Here is a 23,018-nt window from a genome sequence, read left to right on the forward strand (position 1 = left end):
TATGAACGTACATAGGCCAAATACTTGTAAAAATAACCCAGAGTGTTTTGGCAGACAGCTAAACATGCTGGTCTAGCATCTGTTAAAAACTTGCTTTCTAAGAAAGTGATTGATGATGACTTCCCAACTGGGTCTGCATCTTTAATGGGAACGAAAAAAATGATGTGTTTCTGGCAGGATAGGGATCACCAGTGGGAATAGCAAATGTTATGCTGGTATTATTTTCTCCTAGCATAAGGACTGGCAACCTATGCTGGCATAACAAAACTGAAAAAAGATGAGATGATAGATAAGATCGACAGACAGACAGACACATATATAGATGACCAAACAATCATAGAAACAAAACCAGGATATAACTGATTTTATCAGTTTGATCCACACTTATTGTATCTATCCCATTTTTAAATCCAATGTTTAAATAAGACTGAAAGTAAGGTTTTTTTAGAAGAGGAAAAGCCTCTTGTAAAAAACAAAATAAAACAAGCCTCCTCAAACTGAATCAAACAACAAACAAATGCCTTGTTTCAATTAACAAATACGAAATTAAAACCTGTGGTAAAATTGCTTAAGAGCATTTAGAGTCTGACTGGTGTCTGAACATTTGTAGAACATGTCCTTACGCATGTAGGTCAGCATTGTGGATGCTAGTTTCTACCTTTCCTCTCTTTTCCTGCATAAACTTACCAGAAGTTGCATCTAGTAAGACAGGGGTGTCAAACTCAATTTCATTGAGGGCCGCATCAGCATTGCGGTTGCCCTCGGGGCCAGGTGGGTATGGCCAGGGTGGGCGTGGCCTACTGGGTGGGCGTGGCTAGAGTGCGTATGGCCTACTGGGTGGGCATGGCCAGCTCTACATCGTTCGCATCAAGGGTGCCTATGAGGGCCTGGGCAGGAGTGGGACAGATCTGAGGGTCTCTGGCAGAAGGAGAGTATCTGGGCCAGGGCCAAGGCAGTGGGGGCCGTTCCCTCACTGTTTCCAGGATGCCTTCATGGGCCACATGAAACCACTTCGCAGGCCGGATCCGGCCCCCGGGCCTTGTGTTTGACATGTCTGCAGTAAGAGAACCCAGGAGCTTGAGACACATGGGCAACCTGCTTCATCTTATAGGATAGCAGCACTGGTGCTACAATACAGCATATAATGCTGCAATTTCTGGATATGCCACGGTGAGTTGGTATCTGGCAATTGCCAGAAGACTGTTACCGGTAAAGGAGCAAAACATCAGCTCTGGAGGAACAAGTGTGTAATGAAACTGCAAAAACCTTAGCACACAAAATGTCAATGGCCCAGTGGTGGGATTCAGCCAGTTTGCACCACTTCGGCAGAACCGGTAGCTAATTTTTTTGTTGCCCAGGCCCAGAATGGACTTCCAGAAGCGGCATCCACATAGAGAACCGGTTATTCACATATTTGAATCCCACCACTGAAATAGCCACATATATTATGGCAAGAAACCTCTAAGGTTACTGCTTAAAATTCTTTATATCAGAGAACTTCATGAGGCAAAAGCTGTCAATAGTTCCCACAACTGAATATGTATTTCATGTCCTTCCTGGACAGCACTTTTTATTATAAGATTATGTCCCAGACTTATGTTACATCAGAAACAGTTCTTCTACATCAGTGATACATCAGTGACACTTTACTTAGTAGATATCTTCTCAGCCAGCATGACACTGATATTAAAGCCATACAAACCAGACAAGAAGGATTTTACAACAATACAACTTTCAATCAAATATTTACCTATGTACAAAGGAGAATTGTTTGGCTCAGCAAAGTCATCCACATAGGAAATTCCAAAAGGCTGGATAGGGACTGTTCCAATTCCAGCCAAGAGTTGGGCAAGTATCATTAATCCCCACATGATACTGGCCTCTTCCTGGATGTTCATGGTGGCATTCAAACATTTAAATCCCCCTTGACAGAGCTCTAATCTGGACTGGCTGCTTTGGTTATCTAGAACAAAATCAACAATAATTTCAGAGGAACACACTGGGAATTAACTCTTTATTATACTAAGTTCTTATATTAAATCCTGTTTTAGCATTTTTGTTTGAAAAAGAAAATTACTACTGTATATATAAAAATGGGCGAACAGCAAACTTGAGAATCAAACTGCAGTAGGTTATCCATACATAATCACTTGCAATGCTCCAGGAAAAAAAAGAGGATTGAGGAGGTAACACAAGCCATATTTGCCATTGTTATTGGTATGCATAGCTAGAGTCCAGATGAACAAATAATTATTTAACAATAGAGGCTGGGGGGTACAATAACTCTATTTGGGATCTAAAGGCCTCACAAGTGGAAAGTGAACATTTTGGAGTGCAGAGGGGGAGAAAGCTGAAAAACTCTCAAGAGCACCTGAAGCACCTTATGCTGGCTAACATCCATCCAAAATCATCCTTTGTAACAGCAGCATCATGGGTGGTAACAACTGCAATTCTTATAATCTCAGAGATCTCCTAGCAACATCAAGCTAGACATGAAAAGTGAATTATATCCTTAAATTTGCTTAACGATCTCATTCCTGGATTGCTAGAGAGTTGCCACACCTATAAACTTCCTTAGTTTAATTAGTACCTGGCCTCAACTTTTCTGTCAAGATATGATAACATTGGTTATACGGATATGTTCAGAAAGATTTTTGGAACCTCGGTTCTAAGGGTGAAGGGAGGAAAGAGAGAGAGAGAGAGAGAGACAGACAGACAGACAGACAGACAGACAGACATCAAAAGATAAGTGGATAGTTATTACAGGACCTAAGCAAAATTAAAACACACTGTCCTTGCCCCTCATTTAGTTTTCCTACATCGTAGGTCATTATTTCTGTATTTTCACTGTTGGTTCAGATATTACCACAATTTTTCAGCACTTAATGAATTACCATGCAGGTTTGTGTACTTCTATCAATTTAAAAGTGAGCAAAACAAAATATGCTGAGCAGTTAATGTAGGGAATTCAATTAATACATTGTACTGACATTTCCATATGAATTCATTACAGCAACAGTATTACAGCACAGGAGGCCAGGATGTAATTCCAGAATGCAGGAGCCTTCATAACGATTTAATATTTATTTGTATAATTCAATTGTCATAAGACCATATTTGAGACACATTTCATGACAAAGTTCAATTTTTAAAACTGAACCTATTTGGAGGTAAATGATAATAATACAATCCAAAAATTTCTGTTTTGTTTGTTTATATAAATGCTCTTAATTTTTACTTCTCATTTCTTACTGAAGAGATTCTGGGGCGATCAGAAAGGATCTTTATAGAAAAGAAAATGTCCTCACACACATACAGTTGAGGTAAATACGTTTTAGCTATCTGTGTGGAATTGAAATGAATCTACAGATGGCATTTAAATGGTAACTAGGAACTGTTAATTAGAAACGACAACCCTACTTAGAAAAGTATATTGGAGGCAAACATAAAAATGAATACATTCTATGATGAAGAAAACTATGTTTAAAAATGGTTCAATAAACCTAAGAATACATTCTATTTATTGAAGTATTATCCACGTTCATTTAGCCTGAATATTTCTAATAAACATAACTAAAAATGCCCAGTCTCAATTCCCAGAAATTTTCTGAAAGATGAGAGAAGTCTTTATTGCCTTTACTATCACCATGTGAACTTTACACAATAACTTTGTCTCCAAAGAACTGATTATATCTTCCCCAAGATTTCCTATTAGCCTTAATTTGTGTTTTTGAAGGTTGCTGGCATGATCACTTGGATGAAATGATTTCTTCTGATTTTACTTAGTGACAGTCCATAATGCACAATACAGTAATGGCGTTTTGGAATCATTGCCTGCAGTGAAATAGAGCCCACAGAAGTAAGAGGTACTTCATATGTGTTTCCATGTGTTCTGAAGCAATCTTTTGAAGATTTGCAATGCCACAGTAAATAAAAATCCACAATCTAGGTAATAACATTTTTTGTTGAATCTTTCCTCAAGATCTTTCTTACCAAATTCATAAGTATTTTCAAGATCATGGCATTTTTTATAAACACATTTTCCAATGATTTTATTTCATAATTGTTTGTGCAGAAAGATGGCTCTATAGAATGACAAAAATCTCTTGTAGTGCAAGAGAAAATATTGTAAGATGTTATTATCTGCTTTGTGGATATTCAGATTAACTCTTCCAAAAATGAGAATGTTTTCCTGTATTCTTGCTGGTTACTTTATAGATAAATATCATGACTGCAGAATTAAAAGTTACTATTACAGGATTATATGTATTATTAGAAGGTTTAGAAGGAGGCAAATGTACCTGCCAATGCTTCCTAAATTAATTTTCTTACCCATCATCCTACATTGCTTTTTGATGAATAGCATGTTTACAAATTCAGAATTTTAATCCAAATCCTTGGCAACTGAGCAATCAGGTCCAGCTGATGTCACTAGAAACAACTGCTCCTGCCAACCAGATGTTGAACTCCTTTCAAGTAGAGTAGATAAGGCTCTTTGTTTCTGCCTGATATTAAAAGAAAATGTGGGAAATGCCGGAAGCCAAGCTGACTATATAACAAATCAATGTATAAATCATTGGTTTCCTCTTAGGTTTAAATAGAAATGAGGAGTAATACAGAAGTTTGAAACATACTGCAATATAACAATATTAAAGTAGAGGGGGGAAAAGAAAAGGGGGAGTATCAATTTTTTTATTAGACACATTTTTTCTCTTTTAATTTTTGTGTTATTTCCCAATCATATTAAATCTCATCTTGAATTTCCACTTCAATCTTCATCTCATCGTAAAGTTTGTTGTTGTTGTTGTTAGCTGTGAAGTCGTGTCCGACCCATTGCGACTCTATGGACAACGTTCCTCCAGGCCTTCCTATCCTCTACCATCTTCTGGAGTCCATTTAAGGAACATTCTTGTACTTCTATTTCAATAAAATCAGCTTGATTTTTAAAAAATGTGATTTAGACATGTTGTAAAAGCACAGAAGATTAGGCTGAATGCCTCCAGGCCTTCCTGTCCTCTGCCATCTTCTGGAGTCCATTTAAGCTCACGCCTACTGCTTCAGTGACTCCATCCAGCCACCTCATTCTCTGTCGTCCCCTTCTTCTATTGCCCTCAATCTTTCCCAGCATTAGGCTCTTCTCCAGTGAGTCCTTCCTTCTCATTAGGTGGCCAAAGTATTTGAATTTCAACTTCAGGATCTGGCCTTCTAAAGAGCAGTCAGGGTTGATCTCCTCTAGGACTGACTGGTTTGATCGCCTTGCAGTACAAGGGACTCAGAGGAGTCTTCTCCAGCAACACAGTTCAAAGGACTCAATTCTTTGGCGCTCAGCCTTTCTTATGGTCCAACTTTCACTGCCATACATTGCAACTGGGAAGACCATAGCCTTGACTATACGCACTTTTGTTGACAAGGTGATGTCTCTGCTTTTTAGTGTGCTGTCTAGATTTGCCATGGGTTTCCTCCCCAGGAGCAAGCGTCTTTTAATTTCTTGGCTACAGTCCCCATCTACAGTGACCTTGGAGCCCAGGAAAATGCAGATCCCAGCGAGCTCCATGGTTCTCCGTGGAGCTTTGGGAGATGAAGCGTCAGAGACGGGGCCTAGAGAGCTGTTGGAGGTCCAGCCGATCCGAATCCGACCGATTGCGACTAAGAACCTATATTAGGTCTTATCTCGCAGCGATAAGGGCGGCGAGGTCTAATTACTTCTCCGCCCTTATCGCGTCCGCAGATAACCGCCCGGCTGCCCTGTTTAGGGTGACCCGCTCCCTCCTTAATCAGGAGGTGAGGGAGGAACCCTTGCAGGGTCGTGCCGAGGAGTTTAGTCAACATCTGTCGGACAAAATCGCTCGGATTCGGACCGGTCTGGACTCCAACTGGGCAGAGTCTGATGATCAGGACACGGGCGGTCTTGTCGATGTTATCTGATTCTGTGACCCCGGAGGAAGTGGACAGGATTATGGGGAGGTTGAGCTCCTCCTAGATTCGCGGCTTACTTTGGAAGACCATATAGTGGCTGTGACTAGGGGGGCCTTCGCCCAGGTACGCCTGGTGCGCCAGTTGCGGCCCTATCTAGACCGGGATGCCCTGTGTACGGTCACTCATGCGCTCGTGACCTCTTGTCTGGACTACTGCAACGCTCTCTACATGGGGCTTCCCTTGAAGACCACTCGGAGGCTCCAACTGGTACAGAATGCAGCCGCGAGAGTTGTCTTGGGAGTCTCCTGATACTCCCATGTTACACCTCTGCTCCGTGAGCTGCATTGGCTACCAGTTGTCTTCCGAGTGAGATTCAAGGTTTTGGTAATGGTTTTCAAGGCCCTACATGGCATGGGTCCGGAGTACCTCGGGGATCACCTGCTGCCGGCGTCAACTTCCCTCCACCCTGTGCGTTCCCACAGAGAGGGCCTCCTCAGGGTGCCACCAGTCAGAGAATGTCGTCTGGTGGCCCCCAGGGGGAGGGCCTTCTCTGTGGGTGCCCTGGTCTTATGGAATTAGTTGCCGGTTGAGCTCCGGATGGCGCCTGACCTTCGCTCCTTCCGACACGATCTGAAGACCTTTTTATTTGAACAAGCCGGCCTGGCCTGATGGGGGATGTGTTGGGGTTTTTATTGTGGGTTTTTACACTATTATTTATTGTTAGCTCGGGCTTCTATTTAATTCTCTTTTAACTTTTGTACTTTGTATTTTATATGTGCCCTGTTCACCGCCCTGAGTCCTTCGTGAGAAGGGCGTTATACAAATATAATAAACTTAAACTTAAACTTAAAATCTGTCACTACCTCCATTTCTTCCCCATTTGCCAGGAATTCAGAGGGCCGGATGCCATGATCTTGATTTTCTTAATGTTAAGTTTCAACCCAGCTTTTGCATTCTCCTTCTTCACCCGCAACAAGAGGCTCTTTAGTTCTTCTTCACTTTCTGCCATTAGAGTGGTATCATTTGCATATCTTAAAGGTAAAAGGTAAAGGTTCCCCCGCACATGCGTGCTAGTCGTCTCTTGGGTTGTTGGAAAAGAGTGTTTACTATGACCATCATATTTTCTTGACAAAATTCTATCAGCCCTACTTCATTTTGTACTCCAAGGCCAAAGTTATTCCGGTTATCTTTTGGCTTCCTACTTTAGCATTCCAATCCCCCATGATGATAAGGACATCATTTTTTGGTGTTAGTTCTATAAGGTGCTGTAGGGCTTCATAGAACCGGTCAATTTCATCCTCTTGAGCACCGGTGGTTGGGGCATAGACTTGGACTACTGTGATATTGAATGGTTTGCCTTGGATTCGAACTGAGATCATTCTGTCATTTTGGGGATTGTATCCCAGTGTTGATTTTCCTACTCTTTTATTGACTATGAAGGCTACGCCATTTCTTCTGAGGGATCTTGTACACAATAATATACCTGATGGTCATCTGAATTAAATTCACCCATTCCTGTCCATTTTAGTTCGCTGATTCCTAAGATGTCGATGTTCAGTCTTGTCATCTCTTTTTTGACCACGTCCAGCTTGCCTTGATTCATGGATCTTACATTCCAGGTTCCTATGGAGAAAAAAGCTTTACAGCATCGGACTTTCCTTTCACCACCAGATACATCCACAGCTAAGCATCCTTTCGGCTTTCGCCCAGTTGCTTCATTCTTTCTGGCACTACTAGTACTAGCCCTCTGCTCTTCCCCAGTAGCATATTGGACGTCTTTCGATCCCTGAGGGGCTCATCCTTCAGCGTCATATCGTTTTGCCTTTTGGTACTGTCCATAGGGTTTTCATGGCAAAGATACTGGAGTGGGTTGCCGTTTCCTTCTCCAGTGGATCACGTTTTGTCAGAACTCTCTGCTATGACCTGTCTGTCTTGGGTGGCCCTGCATGGCATAGCTCATAGCTTCATTGAATTACGCAAGCCCCTTTGCCATGACAAGGCAGTAATCCATGAAGGGGTCGTAAAGTTTATATATTAGCAATAATAGCATTAAGTTTAAAAAAGATAAATAGCATAGATGTGTAAGGGATTATACTGCTATGTATGTACGTATGTTTATATATACTGTTCCTTGCCCCTTTTTTGTTTTGTTTTTTTCTATTTTTTTCCCTTAATACAGATAAAGTACTATATCATATAAAGATTGAAACTTCGCTTTTTATAGGACTTTGACCACAGAAAAGGCTTGTACTATACAGCAATATTCCAATTACTATTACTTCTCTAACTTCACAGTTTCTACTCATTTTAGTAGCATCAAAGAATCCTGATACTTTCAGAGCAGCAATTCAATATATAGAACAATAATCAATGACACCCATGAAACAAAACTTGCACTGCCTCAGATTCACCTGGTCCTGATCCAGCTTGGCATGCTTAGAGTAGACAAGTCATTACACAGAGGCTGCACATAGCCTGCAGGGAATGTTGGAAGTTTAGATGGCCAAAGGCCAAGTTATTTTAACATGCAACTAACCCTCCAGACTTACCTGCCAGAGAGAATCATATATCTATTACACAGGATTTAACAAGAACAAATCAAGAATTTGGGGATGCTTTTAAACTGAAGGTAGGGAAGAAAGCAAAAAAGAGGAAGAAGGCAGGGAGCTCCACTAAACTTTCAAATATCTACAGAGGGCTTGGAGAAGAAAAGAGTTCTAGAAAGTTACATACAGATTTGTGCTGAAGAATATTCATATCGACCAGAAAGAAAATGTGGAAGAGTCAAAAGGAAGGCCCCTAGTGCCAGCAGCAAGCCTCCCAGGCCAATGATCCGAGGTCGATGAACTCGACTCCCGAAGTAGCTAACAAAGATGATGAGGATGACATTGCCAATCTGTGGAGATACAAAAATATACAGATGTGTTAGGAAAGTCCCAAAGGACACAAGTTAGTGACTCCACAAGATGAGGAGGATCATCTGGATTTTTTCTTTTCCTCCTTCCTTTGCTTGTTTTCTGTCTTAGAACTAGAAAAGATTTTGTAATTGTGAATGTGTGTGTGTGTGTGTGTGTATGTATATACACACAAATACACACACACAAACACATATACATACATACACACACACACACACATATACAAAAATATACACACACATAATCATCCTTTTTTGGTTTTAATCATTATTTTCAATATACAATTTTATAAAGATATTTTAAAGAGATGCAAAACTAATACAAACTAATATAAAGTGGAAAAGAGAAAAGAAGAAGATAGAAATCAAAGAGAAAGCTAAAAGTGCAAGAAAGGGGAGAAAAGTTAAAAAAAAGAAAAGAAAAGAAAATGCAAAGAATTAGCATCTGACCTTTACAGCAGCTATAAGTTCAATTACAGATTTACGCCGCATTCTGTTACTACAACACAACTCTTTTCTTTCTATAATCTAATTTTCAAAAGTATAAATCATAAGTTCATTATTTTCTGTTTTACGCAAAAAGTCTATAAGGGGCTTCAGTCAGCAATAAATGTAGATGTTATCTTTTCTCTGATCAAAGAAGTCAATTTAGCTGTCTCAGCAAGTTCCATCATCTACAACAATCATTCCTCCATTTGTGGATAGTGCCAAATCATTTCATATTTGTGCATATAATAATCATGCAGCAGTTATCATAGATAAAAACAAGCAGTTATCATAGATAAAAACAAGTTCCATATCTTTTTTCCAACTGTTTGTCCATCAATCTGAAAAGAAACCCTTCTTGTTTTAATTATATATTAATCTTTAAAATCTTAATTAGTGAATGTATTTGAATTCAGAATTTTCTAACTTTTGACACATGCACCAGAGATGATAAAATGTCCCTTCTTGTTCACATTTCCAACATAAATTTGAAGTTTAAATATTATGGACAATTTCTCTGTTGACATATACAAAAAGAATTTTTTAATAAAAACCATAAGATTAATATAACATAAGGTACATTTCAATCATTTCAGCAACATATTTTGCCATTGTTCCATCTGTACATTAGAATCAATTTTTTTGGCCCAGCTGTTGGAGTCATTCCAACATATAATTGAGAAAACCTACAATCCCAGTGATCAGGCAGGGAAGCTTGTAGAAAAAGCATGAAAAATAGTTCCAAGCAAAAACATATGTACTTGGCAGGACAATAATGACAGTCGTTTGTGGGCTAGAATAAATGTGACCATGAAGAAATTTTCAGGGAAGAACATCACAAAGCAGACTTTACGGTAACCCTCAAGAGTAAGACCAGATCTTTTTTTTATAAAAAAAATCCTTAAGAAGTTCCTGTGTTTCCTACCGTAAATGAGGCAATGTGTTTGGAGTTCTGTTGGAACAGCTTTCCGTTGGGTGTCCTCTAGGTATGTGAACTAGCTCCTAAAATTTCTTGCCAGAAGGGCCTTTGCTGAAAATTCTAGGAATTGTAGTCCACACATCTGGAGGCTGTTCAGTTTTGATGTTTGTAACATATTAATTGCAAAACATTTCTAGTGATTTTTTAGAACTCCATCTGCAGACATTTTGTTGAATTTCTACATATTTTATACCAAAGATACGTTTTGAAGAGAGAACTGGATGCATTTTCAAGAGGCAACTGCTTTTCTTTGAAGACATTTTGCTTCTGACAGGTGTTTGTGTTCTGCCATGGCACAGGTTCGCCTAGTGCGCCAGTTGCGCCCCTTTTTGGACCGAGATGCCCTATGCACGGTTACCCATGCCCTCGTCACTTCTCGCCTGGATTACTGCAATGCTCTTTACATGGGGCTGCCCTTGAAGAGCACCCAGAGGCTTCAACTGGTGCAAAATGCGGCCGCGTGGGTGCTTATGGGAGTATCTCGGTACTCCCATGTTACACCACTCCTGCGCGAGCTGCATTGGCTTCTGGTTACCCTTCCAAGTGTGATTCAAGGTGCTGGTAATAACCTTTAAAGCCCTACATGGCTTAGGCCCGGGGTACTTGCGAGACCACCTGCTGCCATTGTCAAACCTCCCATCGCCTGGTTCGCTCCCACAGAGTCGGCCTCCTCAAGGTTCCGTCGGCCAGGAAATGCCGGCTGGCAACCCCCAGGGGGAGAGCCTTATCTGTGGGTGTGCCAACCCTCTGGAATGAGTTGCCTCCGGAGCTGCGGATGGCCCCTGACCTTCGGTCCTTCCACCGTGACCTGAAGACGTGGTTGTTCCAACAAGCGGGCCTGGACTGACTACGATTTTTAATTAGGCTTTTTATTGGGTTAAATTGTTTTCTAATTTTGGATCCTTGTTTAATTCTCTTTTAAATTGTTTACTCTATGTTTTTTAATTTTTATTGTTGTGAGCCGCCCTGAGTCCTCAGGGAGAAGGGCGGCATATAAATTTAATGAAATGAAATGAAATGAAATGAAATGAAACTACAGTCTGAAGCATCTGGAAGGCACAAATTTACACCCTTAATCTGGAGGAGGTTAATGAAGATGGACATCAGAATGACTGATTTACTCTAAAATAATCTGGATAATGGAATGTGAAACATATTATGGGGAAAAAATAACATTTTTAGCCTTATAAACATGATCGCTGTGAGAGATTTTAAATTCTACAGCTGAAGGAGCAGGCAAACTGAAACCATCTGATGACCCTGGAGGGGTAGGAGACAGAGAGTTAAAAACCAGATTGTAGTCTTTTCTTGGTGTGAAAGGAGTCAATACATGAGTACAATAAAATATATTATTTATAAGTTGCTGGTATCAATGTTAACAGCATGTTTGGAGACTTCTTAGAAAAGTAAAACTTAATGGTGTCTGATCAGCCCATAGTAAGATCATCTCATGTATTTATTAAGATGCTATATTCTGGCTGTAAAGAACATGCTGTTATTTACATTGCCTTTTATAATTCTTAGGTATAATTTCAGAGTGTATATAGCTTGTGAAATTTCAGATCTTTTCTGCATTCCATTGGCAAGGAATGATTGTTACAGTTGTGCATGCCATTAAAAGATATTTTGTTGCTTTTGTCTCCAAGTCTTTGGGTTCCTTATTTAAATGGACATTTTTCTTATTACAATATCCAATGAGAGGTGCTGATAAAAGTTTAGCTGCTTTTATGTTTTTGATTAATGGGAGATTTGGCAATTCTTTTTTCCTTATGGAATTATGCAACATTCTTATCTTAATTTCTAATCAAGTGATTCTGCTCTCCTTTTTATTCTTTCCAACCTACCCAAATGTGGGAAAGAAATTCTGTAAAAGGCTCAGGATGCCTTCCATCAGCAAATTATCTCTTGAAAATCAAACAGAATGGAACCAAATTTGGTATGGCAAGAAAAATCAGCAAAAGCCCAGTAATATATATTTTAAAAAATGGACCAGATCTGGTTTGATGTTGCAATAAAAAATATTCCAAAAAACCCCAAATCTCCAAATACGTCTATTTAAAGGTAATGCCTCAATGCTGCCGATTCCTCCATTCTAAGTTCATTTCCATATTAATAATTTATAGCATATTCCAGACCTCTAGTTTTAAAACTTAGCATCTTTAAGATGTGTGGACTTAACTTCAGGCTTGGTGTGGAATTCTGGGAGTTGAAGTCCACACATCTTAAAGTTACCAGAGTCATCCAGCCATTGCTACACCAATTTCATGTCATAGGTGACTGGATGTTCCTACAACATACTATAATTCACTGACACAGAAATTACCCAAGGCCCCTGTCCTGGATGCATTACCCAGAATGCAGTGCATGTATGCTACCCAGTGCACATGTACACACAGATAGACAATTTTTGTAATACTACTTACCACTGTTTATTTTTAATTTAGATGCCATAGGAAACACATGGTATCTTAGACACATGGTATATGTAGAGATAGATAACATGTGACACATACTGTACTCACTATGCCTCATTTTTATATTCTCAGATTAATCTGTGTTAAAATTTTGTATAGCCTATTAATCCAATGTAATTCAGTAGATACTGGTATAACCATATTTCCATCACTTTTTGGAAGTTCAGCTGGAGTAACCCTACAACAGCTTCATCCTGAAGCAGCTCAGTTGATACAATTACCTCATGTAAACTGGAGATAAAGCCAGAAGATAAACTGGAGAGGCCAAAGCGCTTCTCGATGGTAGTCAAGCTACTCTTAAAGTAAGCACTGTAGAGGAGTTGAGACAGCTGCATCAGGCCATGGCAGAACACAAACACCTGTTAGCAAGAAGATGCATAATTAGATGTATTACCTTAATGGAGGGCTAGGTTGGAAGTACCAATATGTACTGTATCTGCATGATATTGTTGGATGATTCTGAGTTACAGGCAAAATAGCAACCAAATGTTTATATAAACTTAAAACCAAAGTCACAAACATCTGAAGAGGATTTGCTTAACTGAAAATCAAACTTTTTTAAAAATTGGGATCCATTGCCCTACATGATGGTCAGTGAGCTCACATTTTCAATATTTGAGAGGTTGAATTTATGGTATTAAAAGAAAAAATTAAATATTATGACCAAAGTTATAAAGAAGATGGAAAAAGTCTTTTTTTTCTTTGTGATTTGTGTATTTTTTGTAGCATGTTAGACTGACAGTAAGTTACACAGTATATAGACTATGATTGATGAATGCATTGCCTTCTGATGGTCAAAGCTTTCTGCTACAATCATTAATTTAGCTCTTGTTTGACATAGGGATCATGTCGTCATGCTCTGCTTTTAACATGAAATAAATGCTTGTTAAAACAAACAAGAAATAAATCTGGCATTAGGCTAAAAAAACCCTGGACCTACAGTATGTTACTCTTTCACTCTAACTCTGTGATCCAGCAAGCCATATTTTTCCTCTCCTCTGCTACTGGGTTGGTCTGAGTTTGTTTGTTTTTTTACTCCCTTTGGAGCTTTTCTTTAACATTGTTTTTATTTATTTATTCACTTTATTTTTTTTTCATTTTTGTAAATGCAAAATTTTTGAGCTAAATTTCCTTTTGTTTCTTAGTGGTTTCATTTTGTCCATATTTCCTTGTGTACACTGCATTTAAAAGACTTTTCTAGGATTTGGCAGCTACAATCACAACTAAAAAATTCATGTTTGTTTGAGATGTGTTATATTAATAAAATAACCATAAAAATAAAGCATGGCTCCTTGCCATCACTTTAAAAGATGAAATATGGAGTCTTAGTGACTAAACCTTTACCCAATTTGAATGTGTCATCAAAAAAAAAATCCTTAGAGAAATATTGTAGCCAAATAATAGAGATTGTGAGATTAGAACAGCATATGTATCTTAAAAAAATCAGCAATAAAAATGAAATAAGTTTTAAGAAGGAGTACGGTAAGATAACATGTACAATAGAATCACAGAATCTGAAGGAACCATTCTGGCATTAAGTCCAACCCCAGTTTTTTATTATTATTATTATTATTATTATTATTATTATTATTATTATTATTATTTAAATTTTTATACCGCCCTTCTCCCGAAGGACTCAGTTTAATGTGTGAATGAAAAGTAAAGCATCTGGCTGTCGACCACCATTTTAACACAACCAGCGATCTGAGTCCATCCTTAACTGCTTATTCCTTCCACTGTTGCATTGCTCTATTACACGTTTAATAGTAAGTAGATTTCCTGTAATATAACTCTTTTCTTCCTTGTCCTGAATTCCGAAAAGACAGACAACAGGCCTTATTTTTTTCCCCTCTGTGACATTCTTTCAGATATTCTATTTCCTATTTCCTCTCAATCCTTTTTTTCTTAGGTCTAAATATTTTCAGTTCTTTCATGCCTTCAAGGTGCCTTCAAGATACTTTCAAAGTATACAGGTAGACAAAATATGTTTGGGAGATTCGCTGTTCTACTTGCAACTGCATTCTTCCCTCCCTGCATCAAATTAATCTGGCTCTGTTGAGCAAATACTGGCTTTCACTACTGCTTGTCCTGACACTATGCACGCTTAATGGCCAAGTACACTAGTTTTCTTTAATTCCATTCTGGAACTTTTATAAAGAAACCAACTGTGGGAATATTTGATAAAGAGAGTACTAGAGTAAAATCTTTAACCAAAAACTGGCTGCCGTACTGATAGAGACCGAGCTTTCTGGAGGGCAGATTTAGTAATTATTTATTTAATATAGTTCTATGACTTATTATATTAGATATTATGATCTTGCTTGGTCAATTATGATCTTGCTTGGTCAATTATGGTAGGGAGCAGCATCGAAATATGTATTTTTGAGTGAAAGAAAAAAAAAGCCAAAAATGATATAAAACATAACAAGATAAAAATTGAATAAATCACTAAATAATCAGAACTTGAAATATGAAATGCAAAAAAGCTTGAAGAACATAAATTAAGAGCCTGTACTGCCCAACAGGTAATAGATGCATATTTTAAATAAATATTAAAATGACAAATAAAACTTAAGTTAGACTACAATTTTTCCAACTCTCGGCTTTTCTAATTCTCAATTCCCCATTGTTGTTGATTGTCATTTTTAGGAGGGTTATCATAAACTTAATTGTTTCCAGTATTTGTTTATGCTTGACATAGAACAGGCATCCATGAGATCCTGTGGCCTCTGTTCCAACACTAAGGCTAGCAATATTATATTTCGTGTGTGTTTGTGCATACGTGCAAACCTAATTTTTGCATGAGATTTTTGTTTAGCCAATGATAATAAAGAACAGTTTCCCAATCAAAGCCACTAGTGGAACATTCCTTCCCTTCTTGTAGCTCTTAACTCAAATAATATTTAACAAATATGACAGAAACACAGTGAAACAAAAGAAACGTGAGGTTAGAAAAGGCATGGATAAAGTACAGCTTCACAGTTCGAAGGGAGAATGACAAATTCATGCCAAATTCTCCTCTATATTATTAGGATTTTTAAAAATTCTGTATAACAAGTCCTCTCAAAACTCTTTCCTACATAACAGAAGTGGCTGTGATGGCTACTCATTTTCCTGACACAACTTATTACTTTCCATCATTAACTGCAAATCAGGTTACTCTCTGGCAGTATAAACAGACTGCCTTTTTTACTCATGATAAAGAGTAGACTTTTACTTTATTCCAATCTGTATTTAGCTCTTATAATTTAGTGAAAATGTTCCAACATTTTTTATGTCAGCATTATTCACCCATTATTTATGAATGATAAACAGGGAAGTATACAATTTAAGAAGAAAGTATGTATTGGTAAACTTCCCCCCCCCCCCGAGCAAAATATACATGAAGAAATAAAGGTAAAAAACATTACGCCTGGCCCAGAAAACAGTGCCTCTTGAGATAAAACAGCATAGCTTACAGGAATAAGATATACTGGAAAGCTGATTTATGTATATATAGAAAGGAAAATCAAAAGCATTTCCAAGATCTGGACTATGATCAAAAAAGCAGATGCTAGAATTTCTTAATAGTATCCAGATCAGATTCTTGCTTCTTTTCCTTGGAATTCAGACTGACACCACAGGAGCACAGCCTACTTGTTAAGCACAGTATGTTTTCTGTATAGCTTTTTAACAATTGTGAATGAAGCTGCAATGTTTTCACTGGCTTTGTCGAGTTATAAATACATTAAAATTATCTGAGAGAGACTTAAGCTACACTCTGTTTTTTTTAAACTCTTCCTCTCCCCCTCCTTTTTTTTTTTGGTTAGAGCAGCAGTGACAACAATAGGCTGCATATGAAAATATTTTTTCTCAGAATCAAGTATGATCAAGCAATGTGATAGGCGTAACTGTTCTGGTAACCATTTCATAACAATGCTCAGTACATGTCCTAAAATCCCAAATGGTTCCCCATAAAAACACAATCTAATCTTTTCTTTGAGATAGTTCTTCTTCCTCTTTACATATCCCAATTTTTTTTAGCAAAGTTATAATAATGCCAGTAAGCTCAGAGAAGCACTTTAGGGATAAGAACATTTACAAAGTGAGCATCAAACAAATCTAATTCTTGTTTTTTTTTAATTAAAAGATGATTATCTTCCATTCTGCTTTATGCTTACTGGGGCAATTACACCTTAAACTAATGGATCTATCTCTATTATTTGAGCTGAAAAGAAGCTCTACAGTACTATGTATGCTCCATATGTTTCCATCAATATGCTTGCTCATGATGAGGTCCAGTGGCGGGATTGATTCAACTGGTTCGCACCACTTCGGCAGAACCGGTAGCAAGTTTTTTGTTGCCCAGGCCCAGAATAGACTTCCAGAAGCGGCATCCACACAGAGAACCAGTTGTTCACATATTTGAATCCCACCACTGATGAGGTCTAATGGTAGGGCAATAAAATATTCCAAATGCTGAGTCTCAAGCAGCCCACAATAAAAAACAGCATTTCTCAACATGGCACCCAGCATGCATTGAGACTTCAGTTCCCCTGCCAACCTCCATTCAGCTATGCATTCTGGAAATAATATTAATTCAGTTCAGTTTATGCAACAATACAGGAGAGCAATGAAACCATGGTGTCAGTGAGAAAGAAATTCAAATTCCTTAACGCTTATGTTTTTTATTTGAAGGGCCATTACTTGTGGCTTTTTGTTGGCCTAATTAGGCTGCTATTTGCTACTAATACATAAAGATAGTTCGAAGGCCCCTGTATGTATTTGTGACTGGAGGGGCCTGGTTCTGTATAGGGATTCTTTGATTTGTTAATCTGAATTGGATTTCATTTTCATTTCAATTTTCATAGCTATACCTTTAAGATGATATTTGCTGGTACAATTTTAATGTTAGTTTGCAGTGGCATTCTAAACTTGTCTATTCAGTCAAAATCACTGAATTGTAAAGTACAGGTATTTATTTTCATGTAAGCAGGTAAACATAAAAATAATAAAGAATGTTTTAATCTTACATTAACAACTGAAGATATTTCCTCCTACAGGAGGGGAAAAAAAGATAGAACGAGCAATTATGGGAAATAGAATCCAGATGGGCATAGCAGGTAACCTTTCCCTGAAAGTAAATTAGATGAAATAAATTAAAAAAAACCTTATGACTGATACCAAAAGTGGCCTGATTTTAGGCAGATGCATGTTAAAAGCTGAAAAAAAAGGGGGGGGAGCCAAATTCTGTTGCTACCCGGATGCTCCATTTGACAGAAAAAGACATTGGAATTGTCTATTAAAAGGCATCTGGCTAAAATCAGTTGAGCTATCCAGGTTTCTCAATGGAAATGAGACACTAGCTCCTGCTGAGATATATTAGCATTTTTCCAAGAAGCTTGTTTCTTTTCATTAGTACATACAACAGCAGAAAATAATTTTTGGCTCTCCTGAATTGAATGTTAAAAATAAGTCAGTCTGGTTCTAACACATTAGGAAGGCACTTACTGGGAAAGAGTGATCTTAGTAGGTCATTAAAAGGTGCTCCATGTGGGAAATTCAATCTAACATACAGCTTTCTGAGTGTGGACAAGTCTTACAAGCCGATGGTTTTTCATACATATGAAAACTAGAAAAGCTAGAAGTACCAAAAATATGGTAACTTTAGTTAATTCTTAGATACCCCTTGTATAGCACAGAGCCAGTCCCCCAGGCCAAAACAGGGTTTTCCCCTTGACATATTCAGGAACATTTTAAAAGAGTCTCACAACACTGTCACCCAATATTATATATCTGTGTTTTCTTAAGTCCCCTATTCATTGCCTGGATGTTTATTTGAAAGTTGGACAAATGACCATAACTGCAAACTGTTTATAGAAATAGCTTAAGTCCAACCACAATTTATTTTTAAAATGTCTATTTTCTCATGCCCAACAACTATAGAATGGAGAGGCTTTAAAAAAATCCATCACAGACTTATTTTTTCAAGTAAATGTTATGATTTGCTAGCTAGAGTAAAACCTGGCATAGTATTCATGGTTGTGTAATTCACCATAATACATATCCATGTTCAGTTGTAGAAAAAGTATGCAGTTATAGAAAAAAAAGCATCTCTTAGAAAAAGATGCATGCATAAAAACCTACCTGCCAGAAATGACTGTATAGGCAACAATTACAGGTAGAAGTTACATAATTAAAATGTAGATATTAGAGATAGCTGCACATAGAAAGAAATACACTTATTAGGGATAGTTGAATAAGAAAATAAATGAAAACTTTCAAAACGCAGAATTGACAGAATGGTCTGTCTTCTAAGACTTAGTTGCAGAAGATCTATAGCAGAGGAAAGAAGAGAACTGGAGAATGCAACTGCTTTTTGTTTTCTACCATCTTTTTATTAAACTTTAAATGAGACATATATGGAAAAAGATATAGGTCACTGCTGGAAGGGTTTTGGGTTTTTTTTTTGAAAAAGGGTAAAATATTATTATGAGCTTTTGTGTTATATCTTGGTATCTGAAACACCCATAGATTATTAGGGCATAAAGCAAAAAAAATCTGTTTATTCTCTAGTATTGGCTATCAGGGTAATTAATGTAAATCTACCCAGTCCACATTAAGCAGCCGGAATAGCTTATGTAAAATAACAGTCAACAACTTTGCTTACCCTTCTAAAGGCAACATTCAAACATCTGCTATGAAATATAAGCACTGTTGAACATTTCCAGAGATTTGGCAGAAAAAAGTCTGTGCCATTGTTGCAGCATTAGCTAATAAAAATCAAAGTTCATGTATAAAGTAACTCCCCTTGAATTAATTATCAATAAAATCCTACCATGGTTTAGAGTTAAGGATTTACTCTCTGTTTCCAGAAAAGCAACTTCCCTTTTATATACCTTTATATAAAATCAAGGATCAGGAGTAAAGCATGGACTCAGCCTATCATACAAGATGATGTTGTGAGGCAGAACAGTCCAGAGTGAATCTCAATTTGGCACAAAACCTTCATTTGAAGGAATCCTTTGTCAGAGGAAAAGTAAAGGGAGCGGTTTTCGGAAAGCCTGATCATCATCTTGAGAAACAAGAAACCAAAGACAATCATCCTTATTTGTACTGTATTTTTCCAGTTAAGTATGTCTAAGTAATGCAAAGAGAATTGTTGAGGTGTGAATGTTACATCTGCACTGAAAAACCCTTAAGAATACAAAAGTCCAATCCCTGTGCCAAAATATATTGGAGGGGGAGAGAAATAGGATCCACCACTGAGAAGTGTTTTCTGATGCTACTTCTCCTTCACTCACCACACATACTGGTGATGCATGTCAAAAGAGGGAGTTGTACTGAATGAATGGATTATCTTTATTCCGTTTTGTCCCCCGTATTTCCCACAAACTACTCTGAAATCAGGACTCCCTGAAACAAATTTGGCAGTGAAAAGATATCTCCTTGCAAGGTATGTGCATTTTATTCACATAGGATATCTATATACATGGGCTTTTAGAAATGTGTGAATTCCTACATAAATTTAAACCAATTATATTACATTTGTTTAACAGTAAACCAGCCTTATTATGACTAAGAGATAGATAGTGTCAGAATCCATTTATATCATATTCATAAATGTATGTTTAAAACGTTGTTCCTGGATTCTGCCATCTCCCGAGGAGGAAGGAACGAATGTGTATTGAGCCTGTATTAGGCATTTCAAAGGAAAAGAGAAGCCTTTTGAACTGGGGAAACAAAAGGGAGGTTTAGGGTAGGTAGCATCTGGCTTGTGTCAAGGAAGAGAGCAATAAACATAAAAGGTCCTAAGTTCCTTTTTCCCACGAGAGGGATGATACGAGGTAAATGATGGGGGACTGACCAAATGGGGTTAAGGGGGGGTTGAACCGGGAACTCTTTATAAGGTTTTAGTTTGTAGAACAATATTAAGTCCTGTCTTGTATTCCTACAAGCAAGCATGTCATAGTAAAGATTCCTTTTGGACTAGATTTGGCTCCAAGAGTTTTGTCTTCCTAAGACGTTGTTTGGGGTGGGTCCTGACAGATAGATAGATAGATAGATAGATAGATAGATAGATAGATAGATAGATAGATAGATAGATAGATAGATAGATAGATAAAAATGAGCACCTATAGGCTGTTCCTAAGCTACATGCTCAATTGCTTTTCTTTGTTCATCTATCCTACCTTTTTCTTTCTTTCTACAAATGAGAGAACAATTTCAATCAATAAAATTAATGCTGAATAAGAGTTTATTCATATGTAACAGCTATAAGTAAAGATATTTTTATTCTGTTCCTTTCTGCTCTTCCTATGAATTACTGGAGCAACGCTACTGGCACGTTTTCTTCTGGGGTTAAGTTCATTGTTACAAATGCAAGATACTGTACCCAAAGTTTAAGTTAACCTTCATTAATCTAAAATAAGGTTGTCCTGTATTTGAACATCTTAACTCATGGAGAATTATGTGTAAGCAGTATCATTTTGGTTGCTCTTGAGAAAAGCCAGCAGAGGTGCTTTCACTATCTAAAGATTTTGGATTGACAGGCAAATACATCAGTTGTATAAAACCTCTTTTAAAGTATAAAGGACTACTAGGACATCCTAAAATGACACAGACCAAGGGCTGAACCATGTAAGGAATCTTCTGTTTCATAAAGTGTTAATGCAGGGACATTTGCAAGAATAAGCAAATAGTGCCCTCCTCTTGGTTTTGATGACGACTACCACTGTCCACATGATTAATACTCAGAAATTGTGAGAGCTGAAATTTGTAATATCTGGAAGTACTTAAAAGTGATTGAAATATAACATTTTAAAGGTGTCTCACAGAACACAGCCTTAAAAAAATAATAGTTCTTTAAAATGCCCTAAATTGTGTTTGCCAGCTCTTTCTATGAAAGTCAAAAAATCCATCTAAAAACAGTTCTATTATTAGGTATGCCAAAAAGATCGTAAGAGCTGAAAACTTTGAACAGACATCGTGATATTTAAATAAAACTTTGAACAGACATCGTGATATTTAAATTGGCACACAGTTCTAAGCCAGAGGTTGGCAACCTGTAGTCTGAGCCCCTCAGCAACCCATTCCACCCAGAATCGTATGACACGAAATGAGCAGCAAATAAATTTTGTAATAAATAAAACTTTGCCCCCGAGATTGCACTGCCAAAACTTGCTTTGATAGTTTAAGAGCAGGAAAAATATCAGCTTTCTTCTGCAGAGACAGGAACGTGTTAGCATTAGGGGCAAAAGAGATTTTTTTAAGGTCACTGCCTTTCTAGGTATTTCAGTAATTAGAAATAAGACTTAATAATTAATTATACAGTTATAACAATAAGGTCAATAGACATATAACAATAGGGAATAGAACAGAAGGTCCCAAATCCATCAGAGCCATATTCATAACCTCTCGCCCAGAAAAATTTAATTAAACTTTTTAACACAATTTTTAAGGAATGCGGTGGCTCAGTGGGTTAGGACGCTGAGCTTGTCGATCAGAAGGTCGGCAGTTTGGCGGGTCGAATCCCGAGTGCCACGTAACAGAGTGAGTGCCTGTTACTCGTCCTAGCTTCTGCCAACCTAGCAGTTCGAAAGCACGTAAAAATGAAAGTAGAAAAATAGGGACCACTACGGTGGGAAAGTAACAGCATTCTGTGTACCTTTGGCATCTAGTCATGCCGGCCACATGACCACGGAGACGTCCTTGGACAAGCGCTGGCTCTTCGGCTTTGAAACGGAGCTGAGCACCGGCCCCTAGAGTTGGAAACGACTAGCACGCATGTGCAGGGGAACCCTTACCTTTACCTTTAACACAATTTTGGGGACACTTTTTAAAGTCTGTTTTAAATAATCAGACATGAACTTGAGGGATCAGAAGTAGAGGGATGAAAAAAAAGATAAAATGAAACATGAGTCAGATGTGCAGAGAGCAAGGGCAACTCCAAACAGGTTATTACAGACATTGTAGCTAGCCATAGAAAGTGTGGGGAATGCAAAATCAGTGCAAGTTATTTTACAACAATCACGGTGGTTCTGCAAGCACTTTTGAATCAAAGTTTTAAAGCTATGATGAGAGGAGGGTATTAAAACTCAGAATCTCTATCAAAGGTAGATTTTGCCATCAATTAATTACTTCCGTCCAACTGTCACTAACAGATTTCAAAGAGTTATAAATAAAGAATGAACAAGAAAGGGTTAGGGAAGAGAAAGATGGAGGAGTGGGGGCTGAAAAATAAGATTGGTAATCACGTTCTCAAAGT

General features: G+C 37.8%; 1 protein-coding gene across 4 annotated transcripts in view; it reads right to left on the minus strand.

The window, feature by feature from the left end:
• SLCO2A1 (solute carrier organic anion transporter family member 2A1) overlaps nucleotides 1-23,018 on the minus strand; it is a 73,537-nt gene that overhangs the window by 26,142 nt on the left and 24,377 nt on the right. For 2 of the 4 annotated variants that reach the window (XM_081329077.1, XM_081329076.1), the window contains exons 2-4: nucleotides 12,994-13,131; nucleotides 8,650-8,812; nucleotides 1,751-1,963 (exon numbers count right to left, since the gene is read on the minus strand). In XM_081329077.1, the coding sequence (XP_081185203.1) occupies nucleotides 1,751-1,963; nucleotides 8,650-8,812; nucleotides 12,994-13,131 (514 nt within the window). The remainder of the gene's footprint in view (nucleotides 1-1,750; nucleotides 1,964-8,649; nucleotides 8,813-12,993; nucleotides 13,132-23,018) is intronic. The other 2 variants (XM_081329079.1, XM_081329078.1) reach the window with 2 other exon arrangements.

Source organism: Vipera berus (genome assembly GCF_964194415.1).
Source record: "Vipera berus genome assembly, chromosome: 5".
Lineage (NCBI taxonomy): Eukaryota > Metazoa > Chordata > Lepidosauria > Squamata > Viperidae > Vipera > Vipera berus.